The sequence below is a fragment of the Apteryx mantelli genome, unplaced genomic scaffold, assembly GCF_036417845.1.
Source record: "Apteryx mantelli isolate bAptMan1 unplaced genomic scaffold, bAptMan1.hap1 HAP1_SCAFFOLD_40, whole genome shotgun sequence".
NCBI classification, from domain to species: Eukaryota; Metazoa; Chordata; class Aves; order Apterygiformes; family Apterygidae; genus Apteryx; species Apteryx mantelli.
In genome coordinates this window covers 259,435-277,275 of record NW_027118755.1, presented here as the reverse complement: position 1 = coordinate 277,275, position 17,841 = coordinate 259,435, and the positions used below count along the sequence as shown (strand labels likewise).

The 17,841-nt window shown below is 49.1% G+C and overlaps 1 protein-coding gene and 1 pseudogene across 1 annotated transcript; one reads left to right on the top strand and one right to left on the bottom strand.

Annotated features, from left to right (window-relative positions):
* Positions 1–190: 190 nt before the first annotated feature.
* LOC136996425 (olfactory receptor 12D1-like) lies at positions 191–1,159 on the bottom strand. The gene has a single exon (XM_067317347.1). The coding sequence runs from the start codon at positions 1,157–1,159 to the stop codon at positions 191–193; it is 969 nt and encodes a 322-aa protein (XP_067173448.1).
* Positions 1,160–2,321: 1,162 nt separating this feature from the next.
* Positions 2,322–13,187, top strand: LOC136996517 (guanylate-binding protein 1-like; annotated as a pseudogene).
* The last annotated feature ends 4,654 nt before the right edge of the window (positions 13,188–17,841 follow it).

Below are 17,841 nucleotides of genomic sequence, written 5' to 3'. Positions count from 1 at the left end.
ATGAGAGTGGCTGTTCCACGAACATACATTCATCTTTATGCACTGGTATTGCCCAAGATAGGAGATGTAAGGCCATATCCAGTATGTAAGGTTTTTCTGAAGGGACCCAGGCTGTTGGCAGTGAAAAGCAGATTTCTGCCCAACACATTCTTGAGCCAAAAGCACCTCTGATTGCATTGTCCATGGCCTACTACCCCACACAAGCTGCAAGGCAGAACATTTTCTGTGCTAGTAACTCTCTGGAGAAAAGTCTTCTCTTTAGGGCACGCTTCACCTCCACATTCCTCAGGGTGTAGATCAAAGGATTGAGGACAGATGTGACAACATTATACATAAGGGTGGCTATCATGTCCCGCCTGGGTGAATTCCCTGAAGAAGGTGGCACATAGTTAAAAACAACAGGGACATAGAATAAGGCCACTACTGTCAGATGGGAGATGCAAGTGGAGAAGGCTTTCCTCCTTCCTTCCTTGGACTGGACTTTCAGTCGGATGAAGGAAAAAATGTATAGGTAAGAAAAGAGTGTGAAGACAAAGGTGCCTATTGCAATACTCCCCGTGATGATGCTGAGAAGGTTCAGGTTGAGCTGGCTGCTATTGCAGGCCAGTCTCACCAGTGGCTTGATGTCACAGAAGAAGTGTTGGATGTGGTTGGGGCCACAGAAATGGAGTCGGGAGGTCATGACTGTGTGCATCAGAGCATGAAGGAAGGCAGTAGTCCAAGTGCCTACAGCCAGCTGCAGGCAGGCCCGTGGGCTCATGATCAGGGTGTAGCGCAGGGGGTTGCAGATGGCCACATAGCGGTCATAGGCCATGACAGCCAGAAGCAAAGCTTCGCTGCCACCCAGGAAGTGGAAGAAGTGGAGCTGGCTTAGGCAGCCAGTGTAAGAAATGCCCTGGTGCCCCAAGAGCAACCCATCCAGCACCTTGGGCACGGTAACTGTGGAGAAGAAAATATCCAGGCAGGAGAGGTTGCAGAGGAAAAAGTACATGGGGGTGTGTAGCCGGGGTTCACAGATCACCACAGTCATGATTGCCATATTCCCCAGCAGGCTAAACAGGTACAGCAGTAAGAACAGCATGAACAGGAATTTCTGTAGCCCTTGAAGGCTGGTCAGGCCAAGGAGGATGAACTTCCTCACCTCTGTCTGGTTATCCATCCCTGCAGGGAAAGAGAGAATAACTTAGCAGTAAATTCCTATCTTTCTGTCCTGAGCTGCTGCATCCATTTCCCAGAGTCCTCTTCCATAAGATGCATCATCAGCTGATGCTGCCTCATAAATGGAAAAGATCAGATACTGAGTCTGGAAAGGGACACGAAATAATTCCTTGATTTTCCACCCCAGCTGTTTCAACAAATACTAGAAACTGTTGTAACCTAGATGGCCAATGCTGATGCTGGAAGTGCCACCTGTGTACCAGCTCACTGAAAGGAATGGCGTGTTTGAGAATAGCAAGAAAATAAAATTATGCAGAAGGAAGGAGGGAAGGAAGGAAGGAAGGAAGGAAGGAAGGAAGGAAAGGAAGTTGGTTACCTGATTTGTAAGTGAAGATCATTCTGAAATCCTGTGTGTTTTCTTATTCAGAAAAGGGTTTTCTAACAAGTTTTGTTCATTCCAAATCCTAGCTGACTATACTGTATCTTTCCCAAAGCTGAAGTGTTATAGTAGTCTAGTGGCTCACATAGAATACACTGCTTTCAAAGAGGATTAATTCTGGCTGTTCAGCGGTGTCAGGAAACCTTTATATAGTACTCCCTGTCACTGAAACAACCACGTTTGTTTCCAGCAAAGGAAAATTTCCATCTCTTTGATAACTCCTCTTGGGATCAAGCCTCTGAACCTTATGGGACTTCAGTTCAGAAAACATCAAGGCATAGCACCTCAGGCACGCAGAAAGCTAATGATGCTGTGGGGAGGTGAACTGATTGCTGATTATTTGCACAGCAAGCGCTCATAAGCAGGAGGAAGCTGTAGAATCAAAAGCCATTTATTAAAATATGCAAGGTTATAGCACGTAATTCTCAGGAAGACGAACAGTTTTCATGGGGAATTTGCCCAGAAGTTTTTTACATGTTGTTGTAATTCCCAAGCACAATGCATTGAATAAGTATCATGGCTTCATTCGACCTGCTACAACTGCGCAGCTGAACTCTGCCTCTGCCTTAACATCTTTTGCTCCCTTTATAGACCATGAAGATCTTAAAATGCTTTTTGTTTTCCTTTAACTTCTAAAGATGGAGAAAACAAACCATGATGAATGTTTTAAGGCCTCAAATACCTGTCTCCCTGTCCCCTCTACAAGCTGTGTTTGTCATGAGCAATGGCATCTGAAATCCGCATAGAAGTGCCCATCGGCCTGACTGAGACCACACAGAGGCAGGTGCTGGTGGTGCAGCAGAAGACCCTGCAGGTGCTGTCATAGTTCCTGCAGCCTGTGGTGGTAGTGGCCATCACAGGGCTGCACTGTGCTGGCAGGTCCCACCTCATGAACAGGCTGGCTCGTGAGCAAACAGGTGAGAGAGGTGGTGAACTGCACAGGTCCCAGCCCCTGGCAGACAAGATACCTTGGTTTTTCCTGCTCTCTATCTAACACTGCTGAGCCCCTTGCATCCTCTCCACAGGTTTCTCCCTGGGCTTCACCATGCAGCCCCATACCAAAGGTATCTGGATGTGGTGTGTGCCTCAGCCCTGCTGGCCTGGACACACTCTGGTGCTACCAAACACTGAAGGGTGGGGCGATGTGGAGAAGGTGTGGGAGAAGCAGAGACTTCCTTTTGTGGCAACAGAGCACTTTGTGGAAGCTCTCAAGGGCCCAGCCATGTGGCAGGACTCAAGGTGTTGTCATTGCCTGCACTGGTGTGCCAGGAAGAGACAGACGCTGTGGGGAAGGAGGCTAGTGCAGAGCTAACTGGGTAAAGTCTTCTGGCTGATGGAGTCCCTCTTGGCATCCTTCACCTCTGCCTTTGACTGTCAGAGCCCTCATTCTGCCTGGCATCCTGGCTGTCTGCAGGCTACTGGAACCAGTCTGTGGCTGGGTCAATGCTGCTTGGTGGGACACCCCTTCTTCCCAGGCACTCTCCCTCTCATTCTGGTTCTTTGATTACTGAGCAGCCGTTAGGCTGGTGGACCTTTTGCAATCTAGTGCCTTTCAGGGAGCTCCAGTCTTTTGAACTGGAGCTGTCTCTGTGGTGCTGACAGCCAGAGGAGCTAGGAGAAGGCTCATGGGGTTGGCAAGTTGCCAAATTCCTCAGCACTCCCTGGTAAACTTCAGCAGACCAGGAATGGGGAGCTCAGGGAGAACTTTAACAATCAGAAGCCCGTGGGACTCGGAGGGTTAAGAGTTGAAGATAAGACAGCTATAGGAAGACATGGTGACATCATGTGTGTGGGTCTCTCCGCAAAGCTGACCCTGCCATGGCCCATGGTTAGGCATTCAGGGCGTGGGCATTTGGGGCTTTGCTCACTCTTAGGGAGCCTTGCACGGAGTTTCTTGGTACGAGCCAAGGTTGATCCAGGGCAACACCAAGAATGACGCATGGATCTTTGTGCTAGCTGTACTGCTGTCCAGCACTCTGGTCTATAACAGCAAGGGCACCATTGACCAGCAAGACAAGGACCAGCTGCAGTGTCCTCAGTGGGGCAGCAGCAACAGGGAGGCCCCGTCTCCCTGAGCAGTAGCTTAGGGTTTTGCACATCCCAGGTCCTCAAATGGCTGCTTTTTATGGGGAGATCAGGGTCTCCTGGTGGTGCCCAGTGACCAGGCTCTGGGTCCTCAGGGATCCTGTGCTCCGGACCTCGGGGCTGAGACTTTGAGCTCTACTCCTGCTGGTGAATCCCGGCTGTTCTCTGTCCCTGCAGAATCTCCCCTTTTCCTCATTAAATGCTGATGGCTGGGGAGGGTGGCGTTAGGGTTAGGGTTAACCCCTCCCTGCACGAGGATCCAGGGTCTCTGTTTCCTTAGCCAGCTCCCCAGCTATGTGACGAAGCTGATGGAGAATGTAAAGGTGAAAGCAACACCTGGGGAGAGTGGAGATGAATTGGAGGATTCCGACAAAGTTTTCTAGTTCTTCCTGACCTTTGTCTGGGCTGCACAGGACTTCACATTGCAACTGAAGGTGGATGGGAAGGAAATCTCTGAGGATGAGTACCTGGAGAATGCGCTGAAGTTAAAACCTGGTAGGAGAATGGTGCTGCACTCAGTGCTGTGCTTCAGGAAGGGCAGGATGCATCCAGCTCTGGACACCTGCATTTCAGCAGAAGGCAACAAAAGCCCAAGCCCTGTGAGCTTGCTCCCTATCCTATCTCTGCAGGTAGCAGCCAGGAAGCTCAGCTCTATAAGCATCCCAGGAATGCATCCGCCAGTTCTTCCCAGACCAGACGTGCTTTGTTTTTGAGCAGACAGCCAGCAAGAGGGACCTGCCACCCTTGGAGGAGCTTCATGATAGTGAGATTCAGCCTGAATTCCAGGAGCAGGTGGTGACATTCTGCAGCCACATCTGGGAGAAGTCCACATCCAAGACCATCCCTGGTGGCAACACAGTAGTAATGGCAAACTGTGAGTGCCAGGGTCCAGAGGGTCAGAGCTGGCCGGTGGCTCTTGGGCCTGTGTCTGCGGAAGGCTCAAATGCACAGCCAAATGATGCAGGTGGGAAATGGAAGAGTTTTTCCACTGGCTGCTGTACTTGCCTCTTGATTTGGAGCCACATGTCTCCCATTTCCCCTCCCTGTACCCAGTCTTGCTGCTGTGCCCCTTGGCTGCTGTTGCACACTGAGCATTGTGGCTTCACCCCTCCCAGCTGATCAGAGCTGAGGATGGACTTTGGGGCACCTTCACTCCTCAGGAACGGCACTGCGTGAGGGTGGTATGGGGACCAGCATGTGACTGAGTCCCACCTCACAGAGACTAGAGAGTGACAGAGAGCTCCTCATCTACTAGTGGCAAACTGCTAGAAAGGCCTCAGCCCCACAGGAGTGTGCTACCATGTCCTGGGACCTCTTACCCATCCCAGAGGAACTAGGTCAGGAGGGACATCTGGAGATCTATACTCACACCTGCTCTGAGCATGGCTAACTTCCCAGTTAGATCATGTTGGTCAGCACTTTGTCCAGACAAGTTCTGAAAGTTTCTGGGCCCCTGCACCACTACTGCTCCACTCTCATGGTGACAGTTTTTTCCCTAATACCCAGCTGAAATTTCCCTTGCTGCTACTTGTGCCCTTGTGCCTATTGCACCTTCTCCTTCTGTTCCTCTGGCCTGCTCTGAGCACCTACTTTAGAGTGAGCAGAGATAGGCACTGCTTGTTCCTACCGGGGGTCAGAGGAGGGCACATGGAGACTCACCTTTACCCAGTGTGGAGGGACTGTGGCAGTGCCCATGGGCTGACGAAAGAGCAGAGCAGGACTGAGGGGAAGTGGGAAGATCTCCGACAGCTCCTCCCCAAACCCCACGTACGGAATAACTCACTGGAAATCAGTCCTGAAAGAAGACTGTGAAGTAGAAGGGAAGGCACTGGTGAGCTGCCTGCTCTTGCACACCTGGACTCTGCCTTTGATCTATGAGCACTCTAAATAGCGATGCCTGTGGTTTCAGCTCTAGGCACATCCTGGACACCTGCAAGGTTGCCATGATCTCTTTCAGTCCCAAGAGCTTGGCCCAGCTCAGGAGCAGAGGCACAACCAAAGGAGTGACTTTCTCTGCTCCATGGGCTTTCTCGAGATGTCCCTGTGGCTCCAGGGCTGACAGCTCCCAAAAGGCAGCAGGATCCCTCCTGGAGAATGTACTTTGAAGTAAATTAAAGTAATCACCTGTCTTCCCTCTCTAAACTGTGGAGAGAGTAGCGGAGTCCAGCAGCGTGATTTCTTCTATCAGGGTGTCATTGTGTGAGATGAAACTGTCCTCCTCTGGAAATCCCTATTCCTCCCCAGTTATTAGGCAAGGCATGTGGAAAGTGATAGGGAGGGGTTCATTTTCCCATGTAGGGCAGTGATTCAGATGAGTCAACGCAGGTGTCTCTTCTTTGGTTAGAGGCTTTGGGGCAATTCATCTCCCTCCTGTACATGCCACAGACCCAGAGGAGGTGGGATTCCTCTTCCCTCAATTCAGGTGCGCACAAAATTTGTGTCTGTGTGGGAGCTCCTTGACTAAGCTCCCATTCTAATCCATGGAGATGGAGGGGAGAATCAGTTGCTCACACACAAACAGCTGGTGACATCTGAGGTGCCAGAGGTGATCCAAGACATGCTCAAATGTCTTCAAACTCCTGTGGAGCAATTCTGAAAGACCCACATCCTTCTGGAGCATCAGCTATGCCCTGGGGCAGGCTGGAGGGGAACTATCCTTGGTAAACTGAAATGATACCAGAGGTGTATGTTCAGGACATCTGAGCCTGCCTTAATCAACCAGTCCCTGGCAGCCTGCAGACCTACTCAGCTGACCAAACGGAGGAGCTCACCATAAGGAGAGCGAGGTCTCTCTCTAGGCTCCATCAACAATATTTATTGATGTCAACAATATTTATTAAAGCTCAAGTTACTACAAAGCTAAGAGCTCATTGCTGCATTGCAGAGTCCTAAGGGAACTCAGGGCTCTCATTCAAATGAATAAAAAAGGCCTCTAGTGCTGTGTCAGGGGGCTGGGGTGCCCAGCACAACCACTGGAAAATACAGCACAGGACCTACAGGAAAGCCATGCCCTTTTGGATGGGTGCTGGACAGAGTGCCCAGGGCATCTCAGAGGGGTGAGATGCCTGTATGCCAGCAACTGAACGCCAACACCATGGTACTGAGGCAAGGTCCATCCCATCTGCGTCTGAGGGTGCTGCAGGAATGGGAGACGCTTCACACCAGTATCCACACTCGTGCGCCCATGTTCTCAAACTCTGATGGTTCTCCTCTCCCTGAACCTCACTCACCCACCTGATGACGGAAACAGGGAACATGCTAACAATGATCACAGTGTAGTTGGATCGCAGGCTGTCCACTCCCAGGGATGTTCTCAGCAGGACCTACTCCTTCCTGGAGATTGGCTTCACTTCCATCACAGGCCTCACAGTGCTGCTGAGACAGCTCAGGCAGAAAACTCCTCTCCTGCCATGGTTGCACAGCCAAGCCCCGTTCTGCCTGGCTTTGGGGACTGCAGGGTTTGCTCTCTTAGTGGGAACCTCATTTCATCACGGCATGGTGATCTGCCATTAAGTCCAGCATGTCTCTGCTCTGAAATGGGGCCTTAGCATACACGGGGTCCTTGGCTGTCGTCAACAGGTTTCACAGTGGCAATTCTGTGCTCGGCCCTGGTGCCACAACTGAGGTTCTGCAGCCCACATGTACACCACTGCACTCAGCCTGGGCACAGGCAGGAGGAGCTGCAGCTGTGTGTGTGGTCACAGAAGTGCTGGCATTGTGGGAATGACTGATTTGTGATAAGACCACTCACACGGCTTGGGCTGCTTCAATGGATGGACAGAAGCTCTTCAGGAAAGACAGACAGGAAAGAGGAGGAGGGGAATTGCCCTCTGTGTGAAGGAGCAGCTCAGATGTGTGGAGCTCCTCTATGGGAGGGAAGACAGGCTGGGTGAATGCTTGTGGGTGAGGATCAGAGGAGAGGCCAGTAAGGGTGACATTGTGGTAGCAGTTATAAACCACTCCAACGGGGTGAAGAAGTGGACAAAGTGTTCTTTAAGCAACCTGAGCAAGTCTCTGGAGCAGTGACCCTGGTTCTTATGGGGAACTTTAATCTCCATGGCATTCCCTGGAAGGGCAACACAGCAGGGCACAGACAGTCCAGGAGGTCCCTGGAGGATAGCAGGACAATTTCTTAGCCCAGCTACCATTATGAGTCACCTGGATCTGTACTTGCAAACTTGGAAGAACTGGCTGCAGATGTGACACTCAGTGGCAGGCTTGACTGCAGTCACCATGAAAACAGTACAGTCTTGGATCCTGAGGGGAATTTAGGATGGAGAGTAGCAGGGTACAGACCCTGGACATCAGACAGGCAGACTTCAACTTATTCAGGGCACAGGAATCCTGTGGGAATCCTATGGGAAGCAGCTCTGACCAGCAAAGGAGCTCAGGCAAGCTGGCAGATCTTTGAGGAAAGCATCCTTCAAGCACTGGAATGGTCCATCCTGATACTCAGGAAAACAAGCATTCATTTCAGGAGATGGCTTGGCAACACAGGCAGCTCAAGACTGAGCTCCAATGCAAACGAGAAGTACACAGGAGGTGGAAGCAGAGACAGGTTACAATGGAAGAAATTTAGAGAATTTAGTAAGAGTAGATGTAGACAGGTCTGAGCTACTGAATGTCTTCTTTGCCTTACTCTTTGCTGGCAGAGCTTCCCAGGCCTTTATGCCTAGAGAAAGGACTCAAGGAAGAAAATAACATCCATTAGCGGATGAGGTTCAAGTCAGGGGTTACCTGAGTGAACTCAGGCCTGAAGAGTCTGTGGGACCTGAGGGGCTGCATCCAAGGATGCTGAGAGAACAGGCCAAAGTCACAGTGAGGCCACTCTGTATCATCTTTGAAAGGTTGTGGGGGTCCTGAGACTGATGAAAAGCAAAAGTTGTATGCATCTTCAAAAAGGCCCAAAGGATGAGCCAGGGCTTAGTTCTCCTGTTTAACCTCGCTTTCATGAGGACATCCTGTTTGGGCAGTGTCAATGTAATCAACATGATCAATACAAGGCATTGTTCCCCATCCTAAAGTACACATCTAGAATGGGCCAGGCGAAGGGTGGTCTCACCAGAACTCGCCCCTTTAGTTCTCAGATGGCATGGACACTGCTGATTTCCCTCTCTAGAGAGTGGATGAGGCTGGATCCACTTCCACAGTGAGAAGCCTTGCCCTGCAGCCACAGGCCTGGGGATATCTCAGATGGTTCTTCTTGGCAGTCCACTGGGTGCCTGCTTTGGTATATTTGGTGCTTTTCCATGACCATTGCTCCCCCCCCCACACACACAGGAGTCATAAAAATGCAAGCATTTCCTAAAAGCTGGTCATAAAGGCCCCTATTAGAGCCAACAGCATATTGTCCCATCCTAAGATCTCTGGAGGGAGCCAGAAAAGTTGTAATAAGCACCAGAAAATGCCAGGAAGCTCAAGGCTTCTTCTGAAGGGCCAATGGGTCACAGCTGAGAGGCAGTGCTGGCCAATGGGACAGAGGGTTGAGGAGAAGGCAATGAGCAAGACAATGGTGGATAAGGACCTCAGTAAATTCTCACACACATGTTTGAGCCCAGACAATTAAAGGAGGTGATGTGTGTGGGCAGAGGGGGAGGAGCTGAGTGCTGGGAGCATGGCAGGGCTGAAGGCCTCTCACCATATCAGGGATGATAGAGACATTTCCATTTTGTGTGCATGCCTTACCCTGGGAGATGGGGAATGCATGCTGCTGGGGCACGAGTGGACAGAGCTCAATCATGACCACAGAGCTGACCCTTCTCTGGAGGATGTGTGAATCTCCTGGAGTGAGGTCCCTCTATGGCAGGCAGAGCAGGAACATTACCGGGACACGTAGGAGTGCAGGGAAAGAGCTGTGTGCATGTAGGAGTGTGGCTGATGCAGGGAGGATGGAGAGCACAGAGAGCATGCTATGGTCATGTTTAAGGGAAATGCAGCTGGGATTTTAGGCCAGCACAAGAACAAGGATGTGCAATTCACTGCACAGGACGCAAGCACGTTTGGGAGTGGGATATCTTAGGTGAGTGAGGAGCTCTAGCAGGGCTGTGAAAGAAGCCAGGTGGCTTGCTGGGCAACTCAGGCATCAGCAAAATCGCAGGAGCCCATAGCTTTGCTTTTCAAGCAACACCCAGTGAGGACAGAGAGACATCAGTAGAACTAGGGAGAGTGAAACAGGTCAAAGCAAGGTGGGGAAACAGAGTGTGTAGGGAGGGAGAAGGTGGCTAAGGTCTGCAGGCAAAGAGGAGCAGGCATGGGACAGTGGAGGATGTCTGATGGGGATGGCCAAGACTGGTGGCAAGGCTGAAAGTCCCTGACAGAACTGAGGTCTTTGTCACCTTGGCTATGGCTGCTGTCTCTGCCAGCGAGGTCTACGAGAAGACACCGTTTCCTAACAGCACCAGGGCCTCCTTGCCTGCTCACCCCTCAAGGAGCCCGGGAGGTGTTGTACCATTGTCCTACACTTGGCATCGCCCCTCCTACCCACCCCAGGAAGAGCCCTGAGCGACGTGTGAGGGAAAGGATCACCCTTCTGCAGGGCTGGACATTTGTGCTTGACCGTTTTTGCTTGATAAAACACATCAAGAGCTTACTTGGAATTGAGGCCTCCTGTACATTCCTTTGACTAACTGTAACTGGTGCCTCTGATTTTCTACACTAACCAGCCCCCAGGGAAGGGCACCTCGACTTGTGGTTCCCATTAACAGCTTTGTTGCTAATGGCCCTCCGTGGGACCCATTAACGCTCCAAGAAAGCTTTGAGTTTGCTTCTGCCTTTAACTTCTTGAGACGTTTGTTCAATCTCCTTTCAGTGTCTGCACGAATGCACCAGAGGGCTCATTAAACACAAAAAGTACCCTGAGGAGCAGTGTTTCTTCCCATAACTGTCTTCAAGTTTTCAAGCGTCATGTGGCTAACTGGAGAGATTTCAGGAATGTAGCTGAAAAAGGAAGGTTTCAATGAGCACCTAATAAAAAAGAATCCGTGTTTATTTTATTTTATTTTTTAAATTGTCTTCATTTTTCAGCTTAACAGAAAAGTTTTATCAACATTCTATACCTGATGTTGATTCAGATTGTCTCCTAATGAAGTTCAGACATGTAGGAAAAGGAGGATACTTGTGGTCAGACGCTGCACAGACAATCTTCTCCCCCGCACCCTCAGCCCCACCCTTTCTCTTCTCAGCCACCTGGGACTCACATAACTCCTTTTCATATCTACCCTTTTTCCACTGAAGCCTGTAGCTGAATGTTACAGCTCATATGCATCAATTCCCACCTGCTTTATTTAGAGAACTACCTGCAAACAGACACAGAAAGATTTGTCTTGGCTGTGAAAAAAGAGAAAACATGACATAGTTTAATCTAAAAAATAATAATAATAATGATAATAATTCCTCAACTTTCCATTAAGACCAAGTTGTCTCCACTGGAGGCCACTTTCCACAGGGAATAACCTTACTGGAAGTATTTCAGAGAAAGAGATAGAAAAGGATAGCTATAGACACAGGTAAGGAGTTGGCTAACGAGACACTTAGACAAACTACTGAAAGAGGAGGCACGCTTTAAAATCCCTGTAGTTCAAAGCAGCAGCTGGGTAGCTGATAGATATCTGAATGAACAAAGAATAACGGGAGGAGGAATACTGGATGGACAATATGTAATGGGTATGTCCAGGTAGTCTTCTGAAGAGATGACTTCAGAAATGGCTGATTTAATAAGCATGTGCAGAAATACAGGAAAGATTCTTGAGATTAAATACACAATATAATAGACAGAGCAGTAGTAACGCAAGTCCTGGGGAAGATGAATATTTCTTCTCCTGAGGTTAACATGCTTCCTGGAAATTCCCAGTTTGGCACTATAGGAAAACATTAACATTTTATTAAAATTATTCAAGGATTTCAGCTGCTAAAATGCACTCTTTTTTTTTTTTAATGTTGAAGAATATTCTTCAACTTCCCAGGCAGAGCTCAGTTTCGTAAACATTAAGCATCTAGTGCCAATTTTAGAGGCCCCTGTGTTTCTGAGGTGTTTCCCTGGGACTGGCAGCTATCACGCAGGACCTAGGGGAGACCAGAGCCCCTCTGGAGCTGAAGCTGGAGGCTGGCAGAGGGTACCAGGGTGTCTATAGTGGCACCAAGATGTCTGTCTTTCTGTAACTGAATCCCACCCCAATTTTGAAAATCCTTTTCCTTTACAAACAAAAACATTACAACTCCCCAAAGTCCAATATATTAAAACAAAAGAAAAGGAGGACGATAAGAACACATACAAAAAATATTAAAAAATGGAAAGTATAATAAAATGTCTTGTTTGCATCATATTTTTTTCTTAATTTCTTTGCAGTTTCATTTTTTATTGCCATTTTCTGTACATCTGGCCTACACCATTACAAACTTATTTCTGCATCATGCACAGAGCCCGGCTGCTGTCTGGGAAGATCCAGGTGGGGATCAAAGAACACAGAACGATATTAATACCCAAGTCCACAGATCCAGTGAAACATCTGGATGTTAATAATTGGTGACCCATTGCCATCAGGTTGATTATCTTGAGGCTCTTTTCAAGACTCCTAACAGCCCAACTGATGAGAGTATGTCCGTTTAGCAGCTGCCAGAGGGGCTTTATATCAGCGTCAGGTTGTTCGGAAGAGCTGAAAGTGCTCCAGATCCTGATAAAGTATGCAAAAAGAGAACATAAAGCCCTGGGGGTGGTCTTTGTGGATCTGACAAAGGCCATCGATTCAGTTAGCCATATTTTCATGCCCTGAAACAAAGAGGCGTTGATGGTCATGTAACAGGCATCATAGCTGATATGCGTGATAACACCACAACTCAGCTGGAGGAGAGGTGAAAGCAGTCAGAGATGATAGAGATCCTCACTGCAGTGGAGCAACGAGATCCAGTGTCCTCGATGCTGTTTAGTTTATCAGTAGCCCCACTGTTATGTAGGTTGGAGAAGATCAGGAATGGATTTAAGCATGGCAGAAAAAGTGTTACATCATTGGTGTTTGCAGATGATCTAGTTCTATTGAGTGACTCTTGTGATGGGATGCAGGGAAATATCATGGTGGTTGAGGGATTCTGCCAACTGACAGGGCTGAGGTTGCAGGCCGAGAAATGCCACGGGTTCCTTATAAGGCCCACAGAAGATTCTGTTACCATCAATGGCTGTGACCCATGGAAGGTGAATGGCTCTAATCTAAACATGATGGAGCCGGGCAGCTCTGAGAGATATTTGGGCCTGGGGCTGGACCCATGGATTGGTCTTGCCAAGCCAGAGCTGCAAGAGAAGCTTGATACCTGGGTGAAGAACATTGGGGATGCCCCTTTGAAAGTCCTGCAGAGGGCTGAAATCTTGAAGAGGTATGCCATCCCGAGGCTGTTGTATGCAGCAGATTATCCTGGTACAAACCCCTCGTACTTCCAGTCCCTCAAGTGGGCCAGAAGAATGGCAGTGAAGAGCTGGCCTCATCTACCTTCCAACATGAGTGACTTTATCCCTTAATCCAGCATGAGAGATAGTAGATTAGGGATTGCAGGGTTGGTGAGTCAGATTCCAAATACACAAGCTCATCAGTTGCATTGTATCACCCATTCCCAAGAAGACATCATCTGAATAAGTGTTCTAGAAGAAGGTATCCAGACAGAATTTGAGCACCATCCATGGCACCCACTTTGAAACACCATAGGCTGGATCCAGTTCAGCCCCATAACACATCTTGTGCCCTTGGAAATGCTGCCTGGTCCCTCTGAGAACCTTCCATAGCCGCATAGGATGGGAGGTGGGAACTGCCAGCAGCATGATAACCATCCTTTTGGGTCCTCTCTCTGCTCTGAGAAGCATGGCCCGTGCAGAGTTACCCCCCTGGCCTTGTGGCTATGTGAACCTAGCCTAGTGAAAAACACTCCCTCTGCTGTGGCTCAGTCTGAGGCACCTGCTTCTAAAATGAAAGGTCAGCTGGGGTGTGGGTAGATTAGGAGGGGGGGCTGTGATGGCTACCCATTTCAGTTCCTCAAAAGGTGCTGGTGATTCTGGTGTCCACCAAAAGGAAGTCCTCTTCCAGAGGAGAGCTGTTCTGGGTGCCACAGTAGGAGAATGCCCCTTCATGACCTGCCCATAACAAATCTGAAAAGCAGTTGCAGCCCTTGCACAGTAGAAGGGATATGCCAACTCATGGGGGCTTTAACTTTCTTGGGGTCCATACGCTAGTTATTGAGGCCCACCAGATACCCCAGAAACTTCACCGTCTGCAGGCGGTAGGAGCACTTTTCCAGTTTGCAATAGAGTCTGTACCGCTGCAAGCAACTGTACACCTCCCGGACATGGTCTATGTGGACCTCCTTTGTGACAGAGCATATTAAAATGTCATTCAATGAATGCCACAACATAGTTGTCGAGCAACGCCTTCAACACATCGTTTACACCATGCTGGGAAGTGAATGGCACATTGCAGAGGCTAATGGCATCACTAGATACTCCTCGTGGCTTTATGTGGTGCAGAAGGCCCTTCTCCATTGCCCCTCCTTATGGATTTGGAGAAAAGTCTTTTCCCTTTTGCAGGTCCTGCTTTATGAACCAGTGAGTCCCCTGTAGGCGTTCAAAGAGCTCTGTGAAGATAGACTGGGGGTGCCAGTTCTGTACTCTCATGTCATTCAGCCCCCTGTAATCTACACAGGGACATCCTTTCCCTCTCCCCTAATCCCTCCCCCCCAAAAAAAAATATAAAAATAAAAATATTAGAGGCCCCCACAGGGGAGGTGGAAGGACAGAGGAACATGCAGTCCAGATGGTTCTCCTCAAGGGCTCTTAACCCAGGGCATGATGAGGTATAGATGCATATGAAGGCCACATCCTTCCCTGGCATGAGGTCCATAGCACGCTCATAGAGGCAGTGAGGTGGTAGAGTTTCTGCAGCATTCTTTCTGAAGATGTCCGCGCAGTCACTGCACTCACTTAGGAGCTTTGCTGGGGAGGTCCAGCAGAGGTATGGTCTTGACAGCTGGGGGCTGTGGCACTGGTGGCAGCTGCAGTGAGGCGGACACCTTGGTGCTGAGGCTGTGCTGTGATGAGGGCACCACCATGATGCGGGGTTGCTGTACTTGGTACCACTCATGTGCAGTTCCACTGCTCGGTCACTGCGTGACAGGAGGTCACCAGAAACAGCTCCTTTCAAACACAGTCATGGCAGCCCTGCAGCCAAACAATTTTTGGTGTGGTGTGGCACCAGGAACACAAGACTTTCTAGAGCCAGCCCTGTGGGATGCAGTAGCTGGGGAACACTTCCATGAGGATCTCCAGGCTGGCTCTTGCCCTCACCTTCTGAGTAATGCTCTCCTGCAGGGAAGTACAAGGATGCCAGTTTCCAGTCAGTTCTAGGGTTGTGCTTCTGTAAGCAGAGCAACCCAAAGATGACTGGAGAGATGGGTGTATGCAGGATGGGGAAGGACAACAATCTCAGAGTGTCCAGGTGCAATAGTTATGGTCAGGGGAACAGAATCATGGATAATCACCCCACCTCCCACACTTCCCCCTGCCCTCTTGGGTACTCCTCCCATCTGCTAGAGTGACTGTGGTTGGGGTCAGCAGGAGCTGGGTAAGGATGTGGGCACTCTGGACAAACTCAGAGGCCACAAGAGTGTGGCAAACCCCTGAGTCCACCAGAGCAGTGGTTTGGATTGTGTGCCTATTTGGCACTCTTATCTTTAATAAATTCTCACACTTGACAAATGATGATCTCTTGAATTCAGTACAACTAACCCTGGAGTCTAAAGGAAACCCAGATGCCCCTCTAGTGGCACATCACACCTGGATCCAGGATTTCAGTGTAGTTAGCAGATCTCCCCAGCTCTGGGAGGCTTTCCTCAGAGTAGTGAGCAGGTCTACCCAGGTCCAGGAGGCCATCTTCATAGCAGCCTGCTGGTCTATGCAGCTTCAGGATTTTGAATGGTAAGCTGGCCTACCTGACTCCAGAAGGCTGTGGGAAGTCATAGCCAGTTGCATAGGTCCGCCTTTGGAACAGTCATGAGGGCTACTCAGTTCTAATGGGACTTAGTCGCATTTGGGGTGTTAGAGGTTGGGTGCAGAGGCCAGCAAGGAAGAGAGGAAGAAAATAACCAGCAGTGGATGATGATCAAGTCAGAGGCTGACTGAGTGAACTTAGCCCTGAAGAGTCCACGGGAACAAGAGGTTGCTTCCAAGGGTGTTGAGACAATAGGCCGAAGTCATAGTGAGGATGCTCTGTACCACCTTTGAAAGGTCATGGAGATTGGGGGAAGTACCTGACAAGTGGCCAAAAGAGCATGTGTCATTCATCTTCAAAAAGGCCCAAAAGAATGATCAAGGGAACTAAAGCCTCTTTAACCACACTTTGGTGAGGAGTTTGTCATAGAGCATGTCCTGTTCAATCACATTTGAGAGTAAACAAAGGAGAAAGTGACTGGGAGCAGACAGCATGGATTTACCTGGGGTGGATCATGCTCAACCAACCTCATTGCCTTCTATGACAAAATGACTGGATTTCTGGATGAGAGAAGAACAGTAGATGTCATCCACCTTGACTTCAGTAAGGCTTTTAACACCATCTGCCACACTGTCCTTGTACCCATCGTAGGTCCTTACCATCTAAACAGGTGGATACGTAGGCTGGAAAAAAATGGTTGAATGTTCAGGCTCAGTAAGTTGAAATTAATGGGTTGTATTCTACCTACAGGCTGGTGACAAATGGAGTACTGCAGAGTCCTAGGACCTGCCCTCTTTAACATCTTTTTAATGATCTGGAAGAGCTGATAGATGTCATAAAGTTTGCAGATGACACCAAACTGGGGCAACTACTTGATACATGGATGGTCAGGGCTGCCTTCTGGGGCACCTAGACAGGCTGGAGGAATGGGCTGACAGGAACCTTGGGAAGTCCAACCAAGACAAATGCAGAGTTATGCACCTGCGATAGCCTACTCCCCCCCTGCAATGATACGTGCTTGGGACTGTCTGGCTGGGGAACAGGTAAACAAAAAAGGTCCTGGGGGACTGAAGGAATGTTAGGCAAAACTTGAGCCAGCAGTGAGGAGGGCCAAAATCTTTCTGGGCTGTATGAACAGAAGCATAGCCAGTAGATAAAGGGAAGTGATTGTGCTTCTATGCTCAGCACTCATTAGACCACATTCAGATACTGCATCTGGTTTTGTGCCTTCAGTGAAAGAAAGACATCAAAAAACCCGAGTGAGCTCAGCAGAAGGCCATCAAGACAGCAAGGAGCTGAAGCACCTGCCCTCTGAGAAGAGGTTAGGGAGCTGGGCCTGGCTAGGCTCAGCCTGGAGAAGGGAAGGCTTCAGGGGCACGTCATAGAATTCCTCCATTACAAGCTTACCATGAATAAAGAGCCAGGCTCCTCACAGTGACACATGGCAGAAGAATGAGAGACAATGGACATAAGCTCAACCAAGAACTGAACAAAGCTTTGAATCAAGGGCCAAGAGAGGATGTGCTATCTCTTTGCTGGTTTTCCAGATCCAACTGGACAAAGGTCTGAGAAACTTGGTGTGGATTCAGTGTTGACTTGGCTTTGAGCAGAAGGTTGGACTAAAGCCCTCCCAAGGTCCCTTCTGACCTGAAGGACTCTGCGATTCTCTGATCTCTGGTGGTAGCTATTGCAGTTCTTAGACTCATTAATTTCTCCTCTGCATTTGGGGGAAGAGGTTTAATTCCAAATGACTTTTTTCTTCTGAATGGGCCCATCAGATTAAGAAGACTTCCTCACAGCCCTCAACACCATGCCAAATGAGTGTGATGAGAAACCAAATGAGAAAGTCGTGGCATGAGCGTAATTGAGTTATGATGCCTTCTGGAGCATTGGTGGAGGACTGAGTTGGATAAAAAGACCAAGCAAAATCCCATCTGGCCAGCTGCTTGGTCTTTGCACTCACCTAACACTAAATCATCTCTGGAGAGAGAAGTAGTGAAGTGACAAAATCATTCCCAGCACAGTCTAGAACCCTTGCAGTGTGGATGGTCAGGAAAACTGGACTCCAGAGCAAAACAGGGAATGATCCATAGTGACAAATTAAACATATCCGTACATTCTAGTATGCCTAAGATCCTTTGCAGATCCAATAAAATCCAGAAGTATTTAAAGACCATTAAGGGTTAAGTAGGTTAATTT

Coding starts and splice junctions, on each gene's coding strand:
- LOC136996425 (XM_067317347.1), bottom strand. CDS start 1,159: ATGGATAACCAGACAGAGGTGAGGAAGTTCATCCTCCTTGGCCTGACC.